This window comes from Ahaetulla prasina, chromosome 11 (assembly GCF_028640845.1).
Source record: "Ahaetulla prasina isolate Xishuangbanna chromosome 11, ASM2864084v1, whole genome shotgun sequence".
Taxonomy (NCBI): domain Eukaryota; kingdom Metazoa; phylum Chordata; class Lepidosauria; order Squamata; family Colubridae; genus Ahaetulla; species Ahaetulla prasina.
The window spans coordinates 13190878-13205818 of NC_080549.1; the positions used below are offsets into that span (position 1 = coordinate 13190878).

General features: G+C 43.9%; 2 protein-coding genes across 15 annotated transcripts in view; one reads left to right on the forward strand and one right to left on the reverse strand.

Moving 5' to 3' along the window:
• ENOX2 (ecto-NOX disulfide-thiol exchanger 2) overlaps positions 1-14941 on the reverse strand; it is a 47103-nt gene that overhangs the window by 28533 nt on the left and 3629 nt on the right. For 2 of the 9 annotated variants that reach the window (XM_058196830.1, XM_058196825.1), the window contains exons 2-3: positions 6153-6260; positions 1339-1470 (exon numbers count right to left, since the gene is read on the reverse strand). In XM_058196830.1, coding sequence (XP_058052813.1) covers positions 1339-1470; positions 6153-6260 — 240 coding nt within the window. The other 7 variants (XM_058196833.1, XM_058196828.1, XM_058196829.1 and 4 more) reach the window with 7 other exon arrangements.
• Positions 392-14941, forward strand: part of GPR119 (G protein-coupled receptor 119) — a 28503-nt gene continuing 13953 nt past the window's right edge. For 3 of the 6 annotated variants that reach the window (XR_009156698.1, XR_009156699.1, XR_009156703.1), the window contains exon 1: positions 392-435. The gene's annotated coding sequence lies outside the window, so the exon portion shown is untranslated. Of the gene's footprint in view, positions 436-927; positions 1327-14941 lie in introns of those variants that run through there. The other 3 variants (XR_009156701.1, XR_009156702.1, XR_009156700.1) reach the window with 3 other exon arrangements.

Sequence of the window (14941 nt, forward strand, 5' to 3'; positions counted from 1 at the left end):
GCCTTAGAAAAGATGACTTCCAGGCACCAAGAACTCCAGTCCACTTGAAAGAAGAGAGGAGAGCAAAATTGAGCTCGAACTGGGCGGAGTGAAATAGCCTTTTAGAACACTGCCCAAATCACCATTTTCAGTACTTTCCGATTAGAATCTGTATTGCAAAAATTGATTGCGATAAGAATCCCTGGGATACGGGCCATCGACAACGTGGATAGTTCTGCCACCAAGAAACCAAGCACACAAAAAAACTGCTGGTGCATATAAATAGCCCCTGTCATAACTTGAGCCACTGAGCCAAGTCACGGGTTGCAGTGAAACGAAGTAGGAAAAAAAATAGAGAACAATTTGTATCTGTCTAAATAACCCAGTTTTTACTTGTTTTCCTTATTAATATGATGGGGAGTATCACCAGTGCGTCTGAAGCATTTCAGCACAAAGGTATTTATTTTTATTTTTATTTATGCATTTTTCTTTAACATGCATAAGTGCTTAGTAAACAGTGTATTTCTGGGTCAACTTACTTGTACACAATAATAGTAATAATAATAATATTCACTTATTCCTAGTTATAATCTTCCTTCTAATTTCTACCTCCATTATCTAACCATTGATAAAACAAATCTCATGTTAAAAAAAAATATTCTGTGTCTTCTTTGTTCTTTATCTTTAATGTTAACCTATCCATTTCTGCACATTCTAGTGTTTTTCTAATCATATTTTCATAAATATAAGGAGTGCAGGAGTGTTCTCATTCTTCCAGTGTTGTGCAAATACAATTCTCGCTGCTGTCGAGACATGTAGTATTAAATATATATTTCCTGCTTTGGTATGTTTTTCTGGTATTATAAAAAGGCATTTATTTCTCATGGAGAAGGGAAGGTTACATCTTTCAGGGCAGAATTCTCATTTGGGGTGTATTCAATTCCTTAGGTAAAGGTAAAGGTTCCCCTCGCACACACGTGCAAGTCGTTCCCGACTTTAGGGGGCGGTGCTCATCTCCGTTTCAAAGCCGAAGAGCCAGCGCTGTCCGAAGACGTCTCCGTGGTCATGTGACCAAAATGACTCAACGCCAAAGGCGCACAGAACACTGTTCCCTTCCTACCAAAGGTGGTCCCTATTTTTCTATTTGCATATTTTTACGTGCTTTCGAACTGCTAGGTTGGCAGAAGCTGGGACAAGTAATGGGAGCTCACCCCATTACGTGGCACTACAGATTCAAACCGCCGACCTTTTGATCGATAAGCTCAGCATCTTAGCCACTTGAGCCACCGTGTCCCCCCATTCCCTAAGAAATATGTTATTTGATCCATTTGCATTCTTCTGGATCAGGGGTGTACTTACTAGGTAAAGGGGGATCTGCTGTCATTCCCATTGGAGCCATCCCTAAATTATTCATCGCGGTGGTCCAGGCTGCTGCGTCAGACATGCCCAAGTCCATCGGAGGAGAGTCAAGATTCAGCGTTTGGATGTTGTCTGCAGAGAAGGTCACAATTAGCAAAAGGATCCAACCAGTGGTGGGTTTCAATTTTTTTTACTACCGGTTCTGTGGGTGGGGCTTGGTGGGCGTGGCATGGCTTGGTGGCCGTGGCAGGGGAAGGATACTGTAAAATCTCTATTCCCAACCCACTTCAGGGAAAAGATACTGTATTATTTATTTATTATTATTATTTATTTAATTTTTATACCGCCCTTCTCCCGAAGGACTCAGGGCGGTGTACAGGCAAAAATAAAACAATACAATATACAGATTAAAATACCATTTAAAAAACTTATTTAAAATTAGCCTGAGATTAAAAAATTTCATACTAAAAAAACCCCATTTAAATTAATAAAATTTCCCCTTAAAACTAATTTAAGCCAGCCCCGCGCGGATAAAGAGATGTGTTTTTAGTTCGCGACGAAATGTCCGAAGGTCAGGTATTTGACGTAGACCCGGGGGAAGCTCATTCCAGAGTGTGGGCGCCCCCACAGAGAAGGCGTTTCCCCTGGGGGCCGCCAGCCGGCATTGTTTGGCGGACGGCACCCTGAGAAGTCCCTCTCTATGGGAGCGTACGGGTCGGTGGGAGGCGTGTGGTAGCAGCAGGCGGTCCCGTAAGTACCCAGGTCCTAAGCCATGGAGCGCTTTAAAGGTCATAACCAACACCTTAAAGTAAAATCCCCATTCCCCATTCCTGGGGAAGAATATTGCAAAATCCCCATTTCCTCCCAACTTCAGGGGAAGGATATTGCAAAATCCCCATTTCCTCCCAATCAGCTGGGACTTGGGAGGCAGAGAATAGATGAGGGCGGGGCCAGCCAGAATTTTTACTACTGGTTCTCCGAACTACTCAAAATTTCCGTTACCAGTTCTCCAGAACCTGGTCAGAACCTGCTGAAACCCACCTCTGAATCCAGCGTGCTTTTGAACCTGTTAAAAAATGAAGGGAGATTTTTAAAAGAAAAACTGGTATCTTTTTGGGGGGAGAGGAGGTGCGATGGGAACCAGAGAAAAAAAAAACATTATTTGGATAAAGAGTAGGAGCGAACTCCACTTACAGAACAGGATATAACAAGAAGAGAAAATTATAGATATAAATGTACAATTATGAAATGATAAGATTGGAAAAAAAGAATAACGGATAAGAAAATAGAAAAGAAACTGAAAAGAATGTATATATTATCAGAAGGTTGGAGTTGCTCGGATAGCAAACAAGGGAAATATCATACAAAAAAGAAGAAAGAAAGAAAGAAGAGAGGAATAGAAGGTAAGATAGAGAATGTGAAGGAGAGAGAGGGACGGAGGAAAGGAGAAGGAGAGGAGGATAAGTCAGGGGATAAGAGTAGGAGAGAAGATGAGAAAGGAGGGAAAGAGAAGATGAGTGGGGGAGAAGAAAGGGAAGGAGGTATGCGGAAGGAGAGGAGGAGGAAGAAGGTAGGAAAGGAGAAGAAGGAGGGAGGGAAAAGAGAAGAAGGTTTGTTGTAAAACGGAGGGAAAGAAAGGGTAGAAGAGCAACTCCGAATGCAATTAAAATGTATTATTTTGGTGCTCTCTTTACAGAGAACACGTATGATTATCTATGAATAAGAAAATGTACATTTACAATGTGTGCATAAGAAAAGAAAAAATAAAAAATAAACTTTTTTATAAAAAAAGAACAGGATGTAACAAGAGATTCAAAGCCCTCAGAACTCAATGGAAAATATACGCCCCCTGCCTCCAATAAGGACGTGGTCTTCGCAACCCCAGAACCCGAGGTGTCAAGGTTCAGGCTCAAAATAGATGTTTACAAAATAAACAGAAGGGCGGGCACCTCTTATCGCTTCTAATGATCCCCTGCTTGGCAGGCGCACAATTCCCTAAAACGCAGGCTGCGGTCCAGAGTGGTGTGATGCCATGTGTCATTTGCATCCAGGAAGCCAATTTGGCAAATTTCCCTTAAAGAAGGGTTCTTGCTTGCCAAATTCCTGGTCTGAAAAACAAACCTAGATTAAGAACAGAGTAAGAACATCTCCGTCTCACGATAACATAAATTCAAACTCATCAAGGGACGGGAAGGAAGAGAGTTGCTGGGACGACGTTCAACCAAGGGCCGTGGTGGCTCAGGCTGTAAGAAGCCTGTTATTAAAACACAGCTGCCTGCAATTACTGCAGGTTCTAGTCCCACCAGCTCCAAGGTTGACTCAGCCTTCCATCCTTTATAAGGTAGGTAAAATGAGGACCCAGATTGTTGGGGGGGCAATAAGTTGACTTTGTAAATATACAAATAGAATGAGACTATTGCCTTACACACTGTAAGCCGCCCTGAGTCTTCGGAGAAGGGCGGGATATAAATGTAAACAACAACAACAAAAAACCACAAGACAACAGTATAGATTTTTTGCCTTCGTCAGGAAAATATTTTTTTTTGTTTCCTCCCCTTATTCTTAGCATGGTTCTCGTCTTGTTTAACAGTGAAGAGAAAACATTGGGGGCTTGAAACTTTGTTCAGAGCTGCATCAGGTCAGGGTTTGCCCTCCAGATCTCTGGCCCATATGTTTAACATCCTAAAGGGCTACTACCAGGAGTGAAATCCAGCAGGTTCTGGAAAACCGGTAGCGGAAATTTTGAGCGGTTTGGAGAACTGGCAAATACCACCTCTGGCTGGCCCCAGAGTGGGGTGGGAATGGAGATTTTGCAACATCCTTCCCCTGGAGTGGGGAGGGAATGGGGATTTTGCAATATCCTTCCCTTGGAGTGGGGAGGGAATGCGGATTTTGCAATATCCCTCCCTTGGAGTGGGGAGGGAATGGGGATTTTGCAATATCCTTCCCCCAGGAGTGGGGAGGGAATGGGGATTTTGCAATATCCTTCCCTCAGGAGTAGGGAGGGAATGGGGATTTTGCAGTATCCTTCCTCTGGAGTGGGGTGGGAATGGAGATTTTGCAGTATCCTTTCCCTGCCACACCCACCAAGCCACACCATGCCCACCAAGCCATGCCCACCAAGCCACGCCCACAGAACCGGTAGTAAAAAAAAATGGATTTCACCACTGGCTACTACACAAAGGAAAGTCCAGTGATGACCTGATTATTTTTGGACTCCTGCTTCCATCCGACCATAAGAACCCATCTCCTTGGAGAACTACACAATTCTCCATTCTTTTTTTTTTTAATGTTTCATTTGTTTTATTTATATAACATTCAATTTTCATCAAACAGTGTGTGTCTGGGTATAGTTATGTTTAAATAGTCATAATACATATATTTGTTGTGGTATTCATCACCATACTATTGATAATATAATAATATGGTAACAATACTACTTAACACTTAACATTATCTTCTTAAACTCTCCGCTTTAGCATTCCCTCTTTTTCTCTCTCCTCCTTTCTAACTTCTCTTTCTGTTGTCCGGCCATTGACAAAATATGTCCCATATCAAAAAATATTCAGTTTCTTCTTTATCCTTAATAGTTAGCGTTAGTCTATCCCAGTGATGGCTAACCTTTTTGCTGTTGCGTGTCAAAAGCGGGGGGAGCGCTGGGGCGGGCACACGCGTGCGTGCCCGCATTTATAATTCAATCCCCCCTCCATGCATGCGTGCACAACCCCCCCGTACTCCCCCTGCTTTTGGCACATGACAGCAAAAGGTTACCAGTAGGCCTGTTTTTCGCCCTCCCGAGGCTCCAAAGTCTTTCTTGGAGCCTGGGGAGGGCGAAAACAGCCTCCCCCACCACCCTCGGAGGCCGGAAACGGCTCCTTTCCCGACTTCCGGTGGGCCCAGAAGGCCCAAAAATCAGCTGGCCAGCACGCGCATGCACGCTGGAGCTGAACTAGGGCAACGCTTGTGTGTTCACAGATATAGCTCTGCGTGCCAGCTGTGGCATGCGTGCCATAGGTTCGCCATCATGGGTCTATCCATTTCTGCGCATTCTAATATTTCCTTAATTACATTTCCCCTCAGACGGGATCTCATCATTCTTCCATTGTTGGGCAAATGCAATTCTAGTTGCGGTTAATATATGCAAGATCATATATGTAGCCCAAACCCATTCTGCACCACCAAGGAACGGTCTTCTCCAATCAACTCTTCTGTAGCAGCCAACTTGGTATCAGTTTAGGATATTTTAGAATAGAACAGAACCGGAAGGGACCTTGGAGGTCTTCTAGTCCAGCCCCCTGCTCAAGCAGGAGAACCTATACCATCTCAGACAAGTGACTGTCTGGTCTCTTCTTGAAAACCTCTGGTGATGGAGCACCCATGATCTCTGAAGGCAATTTATTAGACAATACCGTTTCTTCTATTTCTCTTTTCTTGCTTCAGGACACCAACAGTGCTGTATTTTGCACCTGCTCTCCGTAGCACTTTGAGGGGTCTTTCCAAATGAGGGGTGGGATCACAAACTCTTCGATTTTACTCAGCTGATCCAACCGACTAATCCAAATAAACCCAGGTATACGGACTCAAGCATAGACAAAGTTTTACCTTGTTGACTTCTAGCTGACAGACGAGAAACCAACAGAAATCTCAGCATTCAGACAGCGAATGAGCTAGAAATACCAAAATTTCCCCCTGCTCCCAATTCTGAGAAGGGTGTGGGTTGTGTTCTCCCCACTTTGCTATCAAATCCCTCCAAGAAACAAGCTCAGTTCATTTTCTATATTCCCCAAAACAGGCAGCCCAATTTATCAGCTTACCCGGCTTCCGCTTCTGGCTTGCCTTCCCTTCATTTTCAGCAAATCCTGCCCTGTTGCTTGGTGGCAGGGGGTGGCTGATACCAAGGTCGGAGGGCAGCGGGTTTAGCCCTAAGAGAGAGATGGAAAATGGGCTTAGCAATGTTTTCCAGGTAGCCTACATAGAACGATTAAAATATGCAAAAGCACCTGAAGAATTCTACCCAGGGCAGCCAAGATAAAAAACCTTGGAATAAGACTGATGAGGGACCAAAGGAAATACCGGTAGCTGTATGGTGAAGCTGGTATTTTGCTTCATATTTCGCTTTGTGGTTTTCTATTGACTTTATTTATCCTTTTAAGAAAGGCAAGTGGACAGGGAACCTGGGGGCACCAAGACAGAGGTAGGGGGCGCACATTACTATTATAAGGCAACTCATGCTAAAGGTACTGACTCGAAATTCTTTGGGGCACAATCAAAGCAGGTTGTATAATTTGAGAAACAGAAAACATCAAACTCCTAAAAAGGGGGCCTTAAAAATCTGGGAGCATCAAGATTTCACTTGGCGCCCCAAAGAATTCGGAGTCAGTACGTTTAGCATGAGTTGCCTTATCATAGTAATGCGCCCCCCCACCTCTCTCTCTTCAGGTTCCCTGTCCACTTGCCTTTCTTAAAAAAATAAATAAAGTCAATGGAATAGAATAGAATTTTTTATTGGCCAAGTGTGATTGGACACACAAGGAATTTGTCTTGGTGCATATGCTCTCAGTGTACATAAAAGAAAAGATACGTTCATCAAGGTACAACATTTACAACACAGTTGATGGTCAATATATCAATATAAATCATAAGGATTGCCAGCAAGAAAGTTACAGTCATACAGTCATAAGTGGAAAGAGATTGGTGATGGGAACGATGAGAAGATTAATAGTAGTGCAGATTTAGTAAATAGTTTGACAGTGTTGAGGGAATTATTTGTTTAGCAGAGTGATGGCCTTCGGGAAAAAACTGTTCTTGTGTCTAGTTGTTCTGGTGTGCAGTGCTCTATAGCGTCATTTTGAGGGTAGAAGTTGAAACAGTTTATGTCCTGGATGTGAGGGATCTGTAAATATTTTCACGGCCCTCTTCTTGATTCGTGCAGTATACAGGTCCTCAATGGAAGGCAGGTTGGTAGCAATTATTTTTTCTGCAGTTCTAATTATCCTCTGAAGTCTGTGTAGAAAACCACAAAGCAAAATATTACGAAGCAAAATACCAGCTTCACCATACAGCTACCGGTATTTCCTTTAGTCCCTCATCAGTCTTACTCCAAGGTGCAAATCGTGTGACTGGACACACCCAGCACACCCTTTCTGAATTTCAAGTGTGCCTTCCGCTCTAAAACATTGCCTGTCCTTACATTCAATTATCTGATTGTGGTCCTGGAGAAGACGAACTTCCTTCATAGATACCCATCAGATCTCAGGTCTTCAGAAACAGCTATAGAAACATCTCTGACAATTCCCAAATATGAGAACAGGCAACCCAGCTGGCTCCAGATGTGTGGGCTCTTTAGTGATGACAATGTTTACCTGATTGGGTAATGAAACATCTGCAAGAAAGCAACCAAGCTCAGAGAGCACCAAAGGACTCCACGACTCAATCCAGGGTTACAAATAATGCAATCCTAAATTGCATCAACAGAGGGATACAATCAAGATCAAGGGAGGTACTAAGACCACTCTATAAAGCCTTAGTAAAACCACACCTAGAATACTGCATCCAGTTTTGTCCACCACACTATAAAAAAGATGTTGAGACTCTAGAAAGAGTGCAGAGAAGAGCAACCAGGATGATTAGGGGACTGGAGGCTGGAACATATGATGAATGGTTGCAGGAACTGGGCATGGCTAGTCTAGTGAAGAGAAGGACCAGGGGAGACAATGATAGCAATCTTCCCTATTTGAAGGGCTGCCACAGAGAGGAGGGGGTCAAGCTATTTTCCAAAGGCCAGACAAGGAATAATGGATGGACATTGAACAAGGAGAGATTCAACCTGGAAATAAGGAGAAATTTTCTGACAGTGAACGCCATCAACTGATGGAACAGAAGTTGCCTTCAGAAGTTGTGGGAGCTTCATCACTGGAAGCTTTCAAGAAGAGACTGGACTGCCATCTGTCAGAAATAGTGTAGGGTCTCCTGCTTGGGTGGGGGGTTGGAATAGATGACCTACAAGGTCCCTTCCAACTCATCTGTTAATCTGTTACTCTCGTTGATTAGTTCCTGTTGAATGTTTTAAGAACTCACTCATGAATGGACAAAAAAGTCCACTTTTGTCTTGCAGCCTTGAATGACTCACCTGAAATGGAACTTTTATCGCACTTGAACTTGGTATATCTCCAGGGGGTTGTTTCACTCACCTTCGTTACCAATTCACTCGCACCCACGCCAATTCTGCGCATGCACGGATCATACATTTTTTTTTGAAAAAAGTTTATTTTTTCTTTTCTTATATACATATTGTAAATGTACATTCTCTTATCCATACATAATCATACATATTTTTTCTAAAGAAAGCACAAAAATTATACACTTTAATTACATTTGGGGTTGCTCTTCTACACTTTTTTTCCCTTCCTTTCACAACAAACCTTCTTCTCTTTTCCCTCCCTCCCTCCTCGCCTCTCCTTCTTTCTTCTTCTTCTTCCTCTCCCTCCTCCTTCCTCCTTCCCTTTTCTCTCCCCCACTCCTCTTCTCTTTCCCTCCTTTCTCACCTTCTCCCCTACCCTTCTCCCCTATCCTATCTTCCTCTCCTTCCCCTTCCTTCCTTCCATCCCTCTCTCTCCTTCACCTCCTCTATCTTACCCTCTATTCCTCTCTTCTTTCTTTCTTCTTCGTATGCACAGATCATATCTGATGATGTCCAGGCGGAGCCTCCTGCCGCGGCTGCTACCGGTTTGCCTGAACCGGGGCGAACCAGTAGCAGCCCACCCCTGGGTATCTCTATCATTTAGCCAATGTACAACGTTAAGGGCCACCACCTGGCCAATCTGCGAAGCTTTGAAAGCTACAGGAATGCTTCCTTGACTGAAGCCCATGCCTCAGAGACCACCAATAACAGAGGAGGTGTCTGGATAAATGGGCATTCTTGATCAGTTCCTGGAATCTACTGAAATGAGCTCCCGTGAAGAGGTCCTGCTGTCAAGTCCCATCTCGAACCAAACCTGCCTCTTGCTGACAGAATTCTTACAGGATGGTGTCAGGTCACACCATGCTAATCCCGAAGCCCTCAAGAGATAAGCAGCAACGAACCTCAGCCATGCCTGGAATCGTTGGAAAGGCTCAGGGCAATTCAGAATGATAAACATTTACTGTAATAATGGAGCCTCTGCTTCCCGTGTGGCATCGGAAGGGAGGAAGACACTGTCTCTCCTCTTGCATAGAACCGAAGGGGATTAGAATGAATGGCCGGCTTGTAACCAGGGCTAAAATGCAGCAGGTTCTGGAGAACCGGTAGCGGAAATTTTGAGCAGTTCGGAGAACCGGCAAATACCACCTCTGGCTGGCCCCAGAGTAGGGAGGGAATGGGGATTTTGCAGTATCCTTCCCCTGCCATGCCCACCAAGCCACACCCACCAAGCCACACCACACCCACAGAACTAGTAGTAAAAAAAATTGGATTTCACCAACGCTGCCCACAACTGGCACTGTGACCCATTGTTCTGACCTAGGGTTCCCAAAAGCACAAAGCCGACTCCTTGTCCCAATAAAACCCCTTTTATTTAGCTTAAAGGGAATTCCTCTTCAGCAAAGTCCCGGCCAACAGACTTTCCAGAGATTTCACAACTACAGACCTTTATCAGGCTTGGAGAGTTGCCAGGTTGATATCTTCCAAACTGGAGTAGACAATACTTGGCAAGAAGTCAGGAACAGATCTTCGCTCTCATGAATTGAACTACTTGTCTCCTGCAAACTCCCCTCGCCTTTCGCTCCTCTTTATTCCCTAGGGGAGGGACCATTCACTGTCCACCTGTGGCCTTACTGCTGAGTCGACCCTTGTTCCTTAGCTGTTCCCTTCCCCTGGCAGCTCTTTGCATGTGCACACTGGGAACAGGCTCCAGCTGTTCTTCTGCCCCACTGATGTCCGACTCCAAAGGCAGCTGACAACTGTCAGACGGCCCTGGCCCCCTCTCTGCCTCTGACGCAGAGCGCTCGTTGGAGCCTTCCCCAGACTTCAGGACTGGCCCATGTTCCTCCCCAACTTCCTCACTGTCTGAGCCTGCAGCCAGATCTGCTGGCGGGCCACAACACCCATCACATCAAACCAACCCCTCAGATACGTCTTAAATCATAGCATGGTTCATAGAGACAGGGCATCTGTCTCTAATTCAGCAAATTTTTTTGACAGCTAAATTTGATATTCCCTGAGGGGAAAAATATAAATCAGTGATAAATGACCAGTTGGAATAATTGGTGCTTCTAAAAATATTTTCAGCGACGAAGGTTTGTCATATCACCTTTATGGGTTTCTTATATTCTTTCCTTGGCCAACAGTTAAGGCTGACATCACCTACTTTGTGATAAGTGGGAGTAAAATCCAGAAAAATTTAGGGAGATTTGCATTTTACTGGACAGAGCCTTCTGAAGTAGAACTTTAGGTGGCTCAGTGGCTAAGACACTGAGCTAGTCGAGCAGCAAAGTCAGCAGTTTGGATCCCTAGCACAGGTCTACTGCGTGAGCAGGGGGTTGGACTAGATGACCTCCAAGGTCCCTCCCAATTCTGTTACTGTTATTTTACTGGATAGAACCTTCTGAAGTAGAACATTACTGATTGCAATTTTCCTTGAAAAGCCTTACTCTTTTATTATCTATCCAATAATAATAATAATTCAGATATTGTGTGAGCATTAGAACAAGACTTTTCACCACTCTCAAAAAGTTTTTAAGAAAAAAAATAATATTTGCGCTCATGCTGCTCTTTGGGTTTCTTTCTTTTTTTTTAATAGTTTTTATTAAGCTTTTTACCTTTAAAAAAGGGAGGGACAAAAACACGGTAAAAAAACAAGACAAATATAACAATACAATAGATGCTATTTTTACAGCCTTCTGTATCGACACGCATAGTCTCTATTTATATTCAATCCTTCTACTAACTACATATGTTTTACATTTATGCTTATTTACATAGTCAATATTTTGACATTAACCATAATTGGGCTGCTCTTTGGATTTCTATTACCACTTTGCATTCATAGAGGTACTTCTATTACCTCTACATTCAGCCTGAAGATCTTACAATGAACATGAATAGTCTACAGATTCAAGGTGCAGTTGAACACAGCATTCTGCTTTTTGGGTTTAAATATAGTTTGTTGAGCAAACTATAGGCTCCAGCTAGTCCGGAATGCGGCCGCGCGGGTGATAGAGGGGGCACCACGTTGCTCCCGTATAACACCCATCCTGCGCGGCCTGCACTGGCTGCCGGTAGCTATCCGGGTGCAATTCAAGGTGCTGGTTATCACCTTTAAAGCGCTCCATGGCTTAGGACCGGGGTATTTGTGAGACCACCTTCTGCCACCGATTGCCTCCCAACGACCTGTGCGCTCCCACAGAGCGGGCCTTCTCAGGGTGCCGTCGACCAAACAATGTAGGTTGGTGGCCCCCAGGGGGAGGGCCTTCTCTGTGGCGGCGCCAGCCCTATGGAACGAGTTACCTCCGGGGTTACGCCAACTCCCCGACCTCCGGGCCTTCAAGCGTGAACTAAAGACTTTATTATTTCACCGAGCGGGACTAGCCTAAGAATGTATTTTAGCAAAATTTTAATGGGTTTTTAATCGGTCTTCGACCGTTTTAGTGATTCGGCCACTAAATATTTGTTTTTAAATTGTTTTTTAAATAGCGTTTATTTATTATATTTATATCATAGTGTTATGTGTATTTTAATATTGGCTGTACACCGCCCTGAGTCCTTCGGGAGATGGTGCGGTATAAAAATGTAATTATAAAATAAATAAAATAAAATAAACCATGGTAGCTAGATGCAATCCATAGTTAAGCCAGAAGCCATGATTTACCAGCCACAACGACTGGTATCGTAAATTATGCTAATTCTAAATTAATCGAAGTACATATAGTAATGACTTAGATTGACTCTGTAGAAGCTAGCTACAAAAAAACAACAACAACACAGCCTTAGGAGACCTTAACTACATACTTTAGAATCTGTAAATCTGCAGGGTTTAGCACCTGCCATCAAAACACTCAGCGGAAGATTTTCACAGAGAAAAAATATCCTACCATATTCATAAAGCAAGTTTGTGAAGAATGGAATCAGCCTCCAAATTACGGATGCCTGTAAGATAGCTATATATCTTCTACAGAGATATGTCTTGTAGAAGACAAGATATATGTCTTGTCATACAGCATTTCCATGGCCTACTGCATAAAATACAGCTCAATTTTCAATAAGAGTGATTTAAAAGAAAGCCAAGCCCTTTACGGTATTTATTTCTCAATCGCTGAAAATTAAAAGTTTAAAATCCCCCAATTACCTACTTCCTTCAGAAGTTCCCTGCGCTTCAAGGCACAATCTTGAAATATCGTCCACCCAACATCAATCAGTGAGGAGAGACAGGTAAAGGGGATTTTAAATCCCTTGCTGACACACATCTCCCAGGCACAAAGAATCAGGAAACATAAAAGGCGATGACAAAAAATAAAATAAAAAGGAAGTTAAGAAGGTTCTTATTGAACGTGCTTTTGAAGATTACAAACCCCTCTCTGTAAATCCAGGACTGATTTGAAAAGTTAAAAGAGGGGAACACTGCCTTCGGGAAGGCGTAATTACCAATTTAATCGAGGGCTGATTTAATTTAACAATGTCACCGTTTAAATGGCGTTCTTGCAAAATTCCTGTAATCTGAGAATAAAAGATCAGGGATCAAAGACTTAAGCATTACCCCCAAGGGCAGACAGGCTCCCCTACGTGGAATACTGATTTTTACCTGGCTTTAACATTGTCAGGTAATGATAGGTATTGCTGAAAAACCAATACTTTTAAAGAGAAAGCCCTCCTGAGTTGTCGATCTCAATCTCTTCCAAAATTCACCCCCTTACCTGTGAACTGCACCACAAACATGGGGCCAAGCGAACCCTTCCGTCCAAGCGAGTATTTTGCAATATATTCAACAAACACGCAAACATAGCCCAGGAGGACTTGCACTGCGAACCCTCGGGTGCCACATCAAGTCTCTGCTCAAGAAAAACCCAAGTGCCAGGAATAAGAGTAACAAGAGGAGAGCTTAACGTCAATAAAGTCCCAACGATAGCAGCCAACTGGAAAAACCGGGATGCTAAAGAGTAGGAGGTAGGAGACTTTTTTTTAAAAAAAAACAACTGACCGGCTGCCCAGTTCTGCACCTGTTCTTGTCATTTACCAATCCGTGATACTTTGCAGACTGAGTCCTGGTCTATTGCGAAGAAGACACTCAAGACAGCAGGTGGCGAAGCAATTAACAGCATGCTTATCTGTGAATCTGCAAAGGATTTGGTTTCAGGCCTCAAAATTGCTGAAAGATGGAACCGCAGGTGGCCAGCCCCGATCTCGCTCGGTCATCTGGCAAGCAGTCACCTTAACAGACAAACTAAGAGTTGTGTCCTACACCCAAGTAGGCAGGAGGAAACTCAGTCAGTGAAAAAAAACAAACTTTATTCGAATAGCTGAGAATTACTTCATTCCCAGCATCGTTCAACTAAATTAAAGCAAATTCCTCCCGACACAAATTCCTCAGTCCTATCACCAACCTTGGTCCAATTAGGCAAACTGCCAAAGGCCTTTCTTGGCAAACGTTCAGAAGTCACCGATACAAAAATAAATGCAAGAAGATGAAGCTATCAATGTTGTTTTCCGGCAAAGCCCAAACGTCGTTGATGGTCGGTTTTAAGCCTTATGGGAGGGGCCAATCATCTCTTGGCCCTTCTCCCGAGTCGTCCTTTTTGCTTGAGCTGCTCTTGCCTTCTGGCAGCTCTTCTCATGCGTGTATTAGGAACAGGCTCCTCTTGTTCCTCTGCCTCACTACTGTCAGCCTCTGGAGCTTCTGGAGTCTGCACCTCACCACCACCACCACCACCCCCGATTGCCTTGGCCCCACCTCAGCCTCCGATGCAGAGCCTTCATCTGGGCCTTCCCCAGCCTCCAGGACTGGCCCATGCTCTTTCTTGGCCACATCGCTGTCCGACTCGGTTGCCAGCTCCGCAGGCTGCCGGCAGACCACAACACTAAGGCCGAGCTTGACAGCCCGAAAGACCCACGGCTTCTCAGGGTGAAATTCAATATTCAATTCACCGAATTTAAATTTGCAAATTCAGCATTCGAAACCGGGGTTCTGCACGCGCGCCCCCCCCCATGGATTTCCCTGGAGTGGAAAACGAGCATGAGAAATCCAGCTCTATGGATCAACAGATGTGCAAAGTTTAGTATAAATTAGAAAACAGGATTTGGGTGGTGCAGAAAATACCCGTTGCACAGCTGTTTATTTTTTTCTTTGCTAGCAGAATTCACAATGTAAAGATCAAAAAATGTATCCTGCTTATGCTGCTGCTATCATGTATGGGAATTTTGGGTGGCTTATTAAAAGCACGGGAAGCATTTACTACACTGTATTGAACAGCATGAATACGGGAAGGAAGGAAGGAAGGAAGGGGAGAGGAAGGAAGGAAGGAAAGAAAGAAAAGGGAGAGAGGGAGGAATGAAGGGAAAGAGAGAAAGAGAGAGAAGGGAGGGAGGGAGGGAAGGAAGGAGGGAGGAAGGGAAAGAGAGAGAGAAAAGGAAGGG